This window comes from Scardinius erythrophthalmus (assembly GCF_964197995.2).
Source record: "Scardinius erythrophthalmus genome assembly, chromosome: 4".
Taxonomy (NCBI): domain Eukaryota; kingdom Metazoa; phylum Chordata; class Actinopteri; order Cypriniformes; family Leuciscidae; genus Scardinius; species Scardinius erythrophthalmus.
The window spans coordinates 48,775,709-48,785,374 of NC_138224.1; the positions used below are offsets into that span (position 1 = coordinate 48,775,709).

At 44.3% G+C, this 9,666-nt stretch overlaps 1 protein-coding gene across 1 annotated transcript; it reads right to left on the reverse strand.

Annotated features, from left to right (window-relative positions):
• Positions 1-5,357: 5,357 nt before the first annotated feature.
• LOC308689391 (uncharacterized protein) lies at positions 5,358-8,735 on the reverse strand. Its single transcript, XM_081363040.1, has 3 exons — positions 8,691-8,735; positions 8,348-8,432; positions 5,358-7,142 (listed from the first exon to the last, which is right to left on the reverse strand). The coding sequence occupies exons 2-3, from the start codon at positions 8,430-8,432 to the stop codon at positions 6,199-6,201; spliced, it is 1,029 nt and encodes a 342-aa protein (XP_081219166.1). The 5' UTR covers positions 8,691-8,735; the 3' UTR covers positions 5,358-6,198.
• Positions 8,736-9,666: the final 931 nt, after the last annotated feature.

Genomic DNA, 9,666 nt, shown 5'->3' on the forward strand with positions numbered 1-9,666 from the left:
AGCTCGAGACCACACGCTCGCTCTTCTGGCCGCCCGCGTGGCCCGCGGCCAAAGATTGTGTTGAAACCAGAGGCCCCGAAGTCGTCCTAGCATGCCTGGGAAAGCGACGGTGTCCAAGTCCCGCTGCGGCCGGACTTCCACCAAAGCTTGCCGCTCGTCCAGTTCCAAGAAATGTGACTGGTCCAGCGTATTTAGCAGCCAACAAGCCGGTTCCATTGCCCGCTTGCCTGCACACAAAAGCCGTTTTTATGGCTACCCAGATAAATCCCTTAAAGAGTGTATTTTCTGGTGTCCCGGCCACGGCCGATGGTGTTTCATGTGTAGAAAAAATGGCCACTACTCAGTGCCCATTCCTACACACAAGCACAGCCCCTCACACAGGGCTCGCGCACATAAAATCGACTCAGATCGATTGCGCATTAAACGTAGCAAACGTGCCCACGACCCAGTGTCCACAAACGCTACTTCCTACATGTCTCACGGTTTCTGTAAAAACGAAACTAGTATGCAGGCGCTCTGCTCAGGCGAGCGATGCTATAAAGGTGGTAAATGTGCCCACTACCCTGCGCCCACGTCCACACACAGACATGACAGTTCCAATGGAACTCGCCCAGCCCTCCCCCTCTCGGTTAACCACCACAGAGGAGTCGAGCGCGGGCATTCTGCACGCTGTTATCAGCACGCCCCTGCCTCAGATGTCATGAGCGCGACGCTTATGTCACAGCTCACCGAAGCCGCTGTATCGCGAGCCGATCAGAGCGCGCCTCGCACCCAGCCCCTAGCTACCCGTGCAGACGCGTGGGCGAAGCTTCCCGGGGTTTCGAAATGGGTGCTAAACATCATAAAAGAAGGCTATTCGCTACAGTTTCGCCGACGCCCTCGCCGCCACACGGTGCGTGTCGAAACCACAGTAGAATCGAAAGTAGCACATCTACTTCGAGCCGAAATTCTGAAACTACTGAGCAAAGGGGCGATAGAACCCCTATCTCAAGCTCAAAGCGAAGGGGGGCTTTACAGCAGATACTTCCTGGTACCCAAGAAAGACGGGGGTCTCAGACCCATACTAGATCTGCGGCAACTGAACAGAGCGCTTATGAAACGTCAGTTCAGGATGCTCACGACCAGAAAAATCCTTGCGCATGTTTGCCGAGGGGACTGGTTTGTGTCAATAGATCTAAAGGACGCGTATTTTCAAATACAGATAGCGTCACGTCACAGGCGATTTTTGAGATTCGCCTTCGAGGGCCAGGCATATCAGTACACAGTCCTGCCTTTCGGCTTGTCCCTGGCACCTCGTGCATTTACGAAGTGCATGGACGCAGCTGAACTATTTGGATGACTGGCTGATTCTAGCCCAATCTCACTCAGAGATTGTGGAGCACAGAACCATTTTACTCGATCACCTCGAGAATCTCGGTCTCACAGTAAACTGGGAAAAGAGTTTGCTATTCCCCAGACAGATTATATCTTTTCTGGGAATAGAACTGAACTCGCTGTCTATGACAGCACACCTGTCATCTCAGCGCACACTGGACATTCAGCGCGCAGTCGGCTCCTTTCGCTGCGGCGCGGTAGTCCCTCTCAAGAAATTTCAAAGGATGCTAGGTCTGATGGCCTCAGCATCGTCAGTTCTCCAGTTGGGCCTGCTGCGCATGCGCCCACTGCAGTTCTGGCTCAGAGAGAGAGTGCCTCACAGAGCGTGGGCCTCCGGTCGGCTTCGCCTCAAGGTCAATCAAACGTGCATGGCAGCTTTGAACCCTTGGGGGGCAAAAGACTGGTACCATTCAGGTGTAAGCCTGGGGACTTCCTCGAGACTGATGGTAGTGTCCACGGATGCATCCACCTCAGGATGGGGAGCGCTGCTCTAGGGCAGACCGCTTTTTGGCCAATGGTCAGAATGGGAGAAGCTCCTTCATATAAATTGCCTCGAGATGTTAGCAGTGAGCAAAGCGCTCACGCGCTTTCGTCCCCTGATAAAGGGGTACCACGTCCTAGTACATTCAGACAACGTGTCGGTGGTATCCTACATAAATCGCCAGGGCGGCCTCAGGTCCCTGACCCTGTACAGGCTAACCAGACGCCTCCTGATATGGGCTCGCAGCAACCTGCTCTCGCTGAAAGCAGCGCACGTGCCAGGGCTCCTGAATATAGGACCAGACAGACTTCCAGGAACCACGTTCCGACAGGGGAATGGTCTTTGCACCCACAGACAGTACAGCTGCTGTGGAAGAAATTCGGCAGAGCGGAAGTAGACCTGTTCGCATCTCAGGAAAACGCTCACTGTCCAGAATTTTTCTCGAAAAGCAAGGACGCGCTGACCCACATGTGGCCTCGCCGTCCTCTCTACGCTTTTGCCCCTGTCTCCCTCCTGACCCAGGTGGTAGAACTGATCAGGGAAGAAGGATGTTCAGTGCTGCTTGTAGCGCCGCTCTGGACGAGCCAACCTTGGTTCCCAGTTGTGATGCAGTTAGCAAGCACCGCCCCGTGGCCAGTGCCTCTGAGGAAGGATCTCCTTTCTCAAGCCAACGGCTCGATCTGGCATCCTCACCCAGAGCTGTTAGGGTTAAATCACGATCACGCAGGCCAGAGCTCCGTCTACGCGACGTCTCTACGCCTCCAAATGGTCGGTTGGTTCTGGCTGGTGCACAGCTCGTGGCGTGTCACCCCTGAATTGCGGAGTGACGGAGGTTCTCTCCTTCCTACAGGAGCTGCTGGATAAGAGCAGGTCCCCTTCCACGCTCAAAGTCTATGTGGCGGCCATAGCAGCGTTCTCTACGACAACGCTTGGCCAGTCTATAGGAAGGAACGATTTAGTCATTCGCTTCCTTAGAGGAGCTAAGAGACTGAATCCTCCCAGACCTCCCATAGTCCCCATATGGGACCTTTCTACGGTACTGGAAGCCATGAAAGGTCATCCTTTTGAGCCCTTGCAGAAGATTGATCTTAAACACCTGTCGTTCAAGACGGCGTTTCTTCTGGCTCTCGCTTCAGTAAAGCGCATAGGGGACTTACACGCGCTCTCAGTGAGTGCGACGTGCATGGAATTTGGGCCTAATGACTCTAGGGTTATACTCAAACCTCAAACCTAAGCACGGTTATGTTCCTAAATCCCTCAATACACCGTTTAGGGCACAGGTCATTTCCCTGTCTGCCCTACCGGTCACTGATGGAAATGAGGACGAAAGCTTCCTCTGCCCAGCTTATGTGTCTCGCTCGTCTGCCTTCAGACAGACGGAGCAGCTCTTTGTTTCATTCAGCGGGCGTTCTAAGGGACTAGCCGCTTCGAAACAGAGCCTATCCAGATGGATAGTGTACGCAATAGCGCTAGCTTACACAACCAAGGGCATGCCATGCCCATTGGGTGTCAGGGCGCACTCCACGAGGAGCATGTCAAGTGGGATTGCCTTGCAAGATATTTGTATGGCGGCAGGCTGGGCCTCTCCGTCTACATTTATAAGGTTTTACAACCTAGAGGTTCCCGCACTACAAGCCAGGCTACTGTCGGTCTAGTACGGCCAAATCTCTTAAACTGACACTGTCAGTCTTGAGTTATACGGCTATTGTGAATAGCAGTGCTGCTCTAAGCTGCCATACACGGAAGATAGTGGCTAAACCCCTCTTCTTCCAGGATTCCCTGTGAGTCCCCTAGGTGATTGTGCACTATATGAACTCCGGGCTGTCGCCCTTTGAGTCTATGGTGTCAGATCCCAGCACGCACAGCGTTTTACATTAGGTTCCCCTAGCGTATTCTACGCAGTACGAGAGAATCTCTCATAAGAGAACGTACTCGGTTACTAACGTAACCCCGGTTCTCTCTAGAGAGAGGAACGAGTACTGCGTATCCTGCCGTGCATGCACGCGCTCTGGTTGCTTCACTGTGAAAAATCAGAGATATGAGCCCGCGAGCGATATTTATAGACCTAAGCCACGCCCGTTTCGGCAGGACGTGACGCCCTCATTGGGTATGACGTCACCCTAGGTCTCGCTCGATAGGCTCAAGCAGTTGCCAGCAGACCAGCCAATAGGCGCGCGAGCTGTCTCGCCTATGCCTGTATGCTGCAGCAACTCGTTTTACATTAATACAAAATTTAAGGATAATTTTTTGGCTTCAGTATTCTCGTGGAAAAGGATTTTCCCCTAGCGTATTCTACGCAGTACTCGTTCCTCTCTCTAGAGAGAACCGAGGTTACGTTAGTAACCGAGTACGTTTTTCAAAGTGGGGAACTATGAGGACAAAGAGGATAAAACACCACCCCCGCAGAAGAAGATCAACGCCTACTTCAACACGGCCGGTTTAGCCCCGCCCACTGATTTGCGCATTGCAAAACTGCTATCCACTCACAGCAGTGGGCGTTTACTTCCAAGTCTTCAATGCGACACGCCCATAAAAACCGAGCGTTTTTGAGCTAGGCTCAAAACTAGGGTAGAAAATAGCCTATTACTTATTCATTTTGATGTTTTTGAATGTAAAAACCAAGCGAACGTCATAAGTTGACCTCAGATTTGAACATTTTAAATATATACCAAATATTTGGGCAAAATTGTGCAGCCCTACAAGTAGCCACAACAAACCTGGTGTTCTTTATCATTTTTTTGTTGTTGTGAATATTAAATTGCAAATGGCAATTTTCACCAGAAATATTGCAATTAGATTGTTCCACTAAATTGAGCAGCCCTAGTTGCTCCTGCTGACTCAAACTTTCGCACAAGTCTCTTCAAAATGTTTTTCTCTAAAGACATGGTAAATGACAGGTATGTTGAACAGGAACTGTTTCAAACTGTTTTTCTCTGATGACAATTGTAATTTTGAGGTGTTAAACTGAATGAAATATAAGAGTATGCTTCTGAACCACCTTATAAATTAGAGGGCGTCTCCCACAACCACTCAATATTTGAAACTTTAGCAAAGGAGATGGTCAGGTATGGTCATCGGCGTTCACATACATGACAAAGGCAAATAAAAGCCTCAAGGCAATGTGACAGATGCAAATTAATGACATGGTGGAGTGTAGGAGCATCAACTATTCAGACGAGTATCTGACATGGGACACATGTAAAAAGTCATGTAAACAGTCAAACCTTTCGTTTGATAATTTTTTAGCAGAAAATCAGATTTGACCCACGTTAAGCTCAGGTGTGAACATAACCTTTATTTGACTCGCATACTCTGTCTTGTGCCATTTTAAACTCTACACAAACAAAAATAGTCTCACATCTGCATGGTTTTTCACTTATCTGTAAGTGTGATGGCAAATGAAATTGAATTGCACTGATCCCGGTTTAAAAAACAACTTGCCAGTGTTGGGAACTTATTATTCCTTCATCGAAGCAAAAACCAGGAGACTTGAGATGGATCTTATAAGCAGAAGAGATTTATTCTTCCAAGTAGTCTGTAGTTCATCATCATCAAGACTAACTCAATACAGTTGCCTTGCAAATTTATAGACATCTAGGGGGAGGGATTTACATTGAGGTTGAACAAAGCATGCAAATTAGGTATACAGGTTAAGGAACCCGCCCCAGACCCCAGCGTGTTACCAGTATCAATTTAATCAGCATACCTATTCAAATGCTGATACTGGCCAGGAACTCTGGTTCCACCGCCAAAAATTTATGAACATTTTTGATCATTTTCACAAAAGTTTCATGGCCCCCAGAATATTTTGTTGTATGAATATCTGAACATACCATATTTCAAAAGGAGGAACAGAGCATGTGCTTTTAAACAAAAAAATGTTTTGTTCTATGCATTAATTTTTTTATTAACACTTCAATGTGGGCAAGTCTCATAAAAAAAGCAACAATTTTAGCAAAAAGCTGAGAAAAATCAAGTTTTTGTCGAAGACTACATCCAGATCGGTTTCAAAACGATGATCAAAACATAGATGGAGTGGATCGAGTCCATCAACATCCACTAAAGCTTCACAGTCCTATAGCTCATCCTGGGTCAACATTTCATTCAGTAACATCAGGCAGTCTTGATTTATATGCTGTTTAATGTTGATAGTGTTATTTTACATAAGCACCTGCTTTCATTAAATGTGTTTAGATCAGGAGATTCAGTACTTGTTCAGAAGATGTCATAGCGCCCCCTACAGTATAACACTGAAAACACGGAAAGCTGGACATTTTCCGTCGGGAGTTAAATTGCCTTCTTCCAGAGTGAATGCGCAAATGACTCTGAAATTGCTTCTTTTTCTAAATTTCCTGCCAGATTGAGGAACACTCAATTCCAGAATGAGTTTGCAAATGACGCTTCAGGTCCCTTTGATATGTGAAACACATTTGACACTGAAGACATGTGTAAGGCCTCTCTCCAGTGTGAACTCTTATATGCGTCTGAAGGTTTCCTTTAAATCTGAAGCTCTTTCCGCACTGAGGGCAGGTGAAAGGCTTCTCTCCAGTGTGAACTCTCATGTGAACCTCAAGGTTTGTCTTGTTTGAGCAAGTCTTTCCACAGTGATGGCACATGAAAGGCTTTTCTCCGGTGTGGGTTATGATGTGCGCCGTAAGATGATTTCTATCCGTGAAACTCATTCCACACTGATGACATACACAACAGTCTTCTCTTGAGTGAGTCCTCAGGTGCTTTGTAAGGGTTATTTTGTGTCTGAAACTCTTTCCACACTGATGACATGCGAACGGCTTCTCTCCAGTGTGACTGTTCATGTGATACCTTAGGTTTAGTTCTGTTGTGAAACTCTTATCACACAGTTTGCAGATGTAAGGCCTCTCTCCTGTGTGAATTCTCATGTGCCTGTTAAAGCTTCCTTTCTGAGTGAAACCGTTTCCACACTGAGGGCAGGTGAACGGCTTCTCTTTGGTGTGAACCATCATGTGGCCTTTAAGGATTCCTTTCGTAGAGAAACTCTTCCCACACTGTTGACATGTGAACGGCTTCTCTCCAGTGTGAATGTTCATGTGGACTTTAAAACGTCCTTTTTTAGTGAAACTCTTTCCACACTGAGGGCAGATGAAATAGCGTATAGTTCCTGTCCGTTGAGCTCTTTTTTGTGAGGAATATTTCTCAGTCTGTGAGCAACTAAACCGTTTTTCTCCAGTTGTGGAATCATGTTCCTCATATTGATCTCTCTCCTCCATTTCATTCAGTTCTTCACTATCCTCTTTCAGCGGCATCAGGTCTAAGGAGAAAAGAGACAAATACAAGTTAACACCAGTTTAATGACACAAAGCAACAGACATCAAAACCTTTAGACATGCTGAATCCTAAACACACTAAGCAACTGAAAGAGTTGTTACCTGTAATCTCAGAACCTCTTGCCAATATTTCTTACTCTTTGATTTGTTTAGGACACATCCCAAATACTTTCAAGCCGGCAGTTATCAAACACCTTACCAAAAACCCAGTTTTACCAAGAACTGTTTAATTATAGACAGGCCTCAAACCAGCAATTATGTCTAAAATAGAAAAATAATATTGGCCTCACGACTATGTTCAGTTTAGCAGAGAAAGGGTATTTGTGAACAATATCAGTCAGGATTTAAGCTTGAAGAAATCAGGCAAATTAAATAGTCTATCACAATCATGTTTTTATTTTATCTGTCATTACGCCTCATCTCTTTATCCATTTAGACTGTCTGATGTCCATATTTAGCTCTGCATGTGTCATAAAATAAAGCAACTTTCCTCTGTTTCTCTGACTGAAAATATGACTGAATTGGGCCAGTCACTGGAGAGAGTGCTAAAGCTCCTCAGGTCGTATTTTTGGTGGAAAATTTGTTGAAATGATCATTCTTACTAAATGTAATGTAACTATACTGTCCTGTGACGACAAATAAACAGAAACAGACATGCCTGAATAGGAATGCGTGTCCTCTTTCTTTTGTTAAATAATAATAAATAACACTTTATTTCTGTGTGTCTAAAGCGCAATCTTGACATAAATACATTTATTGTGGTCAATGTATCACTTATTAGTGTAAAACTGTGGTAAAAACATCAACAATCTTTAGGTAAACCACAAAAATGCCAACAAACGGCCACTTTTATTATGTTTGTTTTGCGATCTCGCTAGTTTCCAGTGATTTCTTTCTGATTAGTTTTCTGATAAAACTTTATTTGTTGGTGAAATGATGGGTTTGTGTGACGTTGTTCCAGAGAGAAGTGTGTTTTAGTGAAGCGCTGCAGAGCTTCTGGCCCGACAGTGGAAACACAGTGTGATTTGGGGCTCGGTGCTGCAGGTCCGAGGCTTTTAGCCAAGACCGGCCCGTTTAAAGCCCTGGCTCGCACTGGCCTGACAGTGGAAACGCAGCTATTAATTTCTGTAGAGCTGGACATTTAAATAAGGATCAAATGACTGAGATCAGCTTTGAGAATGAAACTGACCTGTTTGTTCCTCAGTTTCTTCATGTTTCACTCTGAACGTTTCTTCAAACTTCACGTCTTCACTCTCCTCTTTAATAAACGCCATCTTTAAGATGAGAATGAATAACAGAAAGTAAAACACTCATAACTAAATCTCTGGGTGCGTCTCAATCAGATCTAGCTCAGTAGCTCAGTTCACTGGTAAGAGTCAGTCAGAGAGAGTTAATGGACTTAAATTACCTGATTAGACTAAGAGCTAACATTATAACAGACGATTAATATTTAGTTCTGATTTATATTTGGTATTTAATAACTTTTAAATGACATTTAAATAGATTACACTAAGTAAAAGTTGTCATTTCACCTGTTTGTGTTTGTTGTTCTCGTTGTATTTACACGGTTTGACCAGCAGGAGCCGTCAGTGCACTTTTGATTCGTGCACTTTGAAAATGAATCATTTTGCAAAACATTTGGTTTAATTGACTCGGAGTTTAGAAAATCTCCGTTTCTCTCAAAACTACTTATCAGTGATCGAACTCGTGTTTATAATGAACTGATTAACGATATAGGGACTGAAATGACACGCATCTTTTCTGTTACTCATGTGTGGATGCGCTTTACTCACAAAAATAACGTTAATTAATGATAGATAAAGCATTACAATGTTACATTCAATAATACATAAAACATGTTTATATCGCTTGTAAAAACTAAAAAAGTGAATGAACCATTTAAACTCTTTAAATGCTTAAAAACACAAACCTTTCTTCAGCCGAATCACAACATTGAAAGAGCGCGACGCACCATGATGACGTCACATCACCACACCAAAATAAAAGTCCAGTTCAAAAGTCCATAAACATTCATGGGCGATTCTTAGACTATGGGCACTTTCATGTCCTTTGATCATATTTTATAAAAAACATTTAATTTTGAAAAATTAACACTTTCATAGTTAAATTTACAATGAAAGTACTTTAGGAACTTTTTACCGGTAGTCTACGATGATTTTTTCACCTTTTTAAACATCATTATACATGCAAATATTGCTGTTTTGTGCTTGTCCCACACCCAGACTTCTGACCTTCAATAATGAAAAAGAAGTGTAAAAAAATGATTTATCTATTTTGTTTTAATATGACTGAATAAAGTATCAGTAAAAGAATCAAAACATAATTGAGGTATTTAAGACAACTATTAATGTGATTTTATATACAAAATATAGTTGTCCCACAGTATTGCCGTAATTTCCACCACAACGCTGTAATGTCCCTTTAAAAAGTTTATTTGAAAGATTGTTTGGGTAGTTTCTATGGAGATGAACAATGACATCACAGCAC

Bases quoted from the DNA above. Each gene is read 5' to 3' on its own strand.
- LOC308689391 (XM_081363040.1), bottom strand. From the start codon at position 8,432: ATGGCGTTTATTAAAGAGGAGAGTGAAGACGTGAAGTTTGAAGAAACG. The intron at 7,143-8,347 runs GTCAGTTTCATT...TTTTCTCCTTAG, and splicing joins AGAAACTGAGGAACAAACAG to ACCTGATGCCGCTGAAAGAG.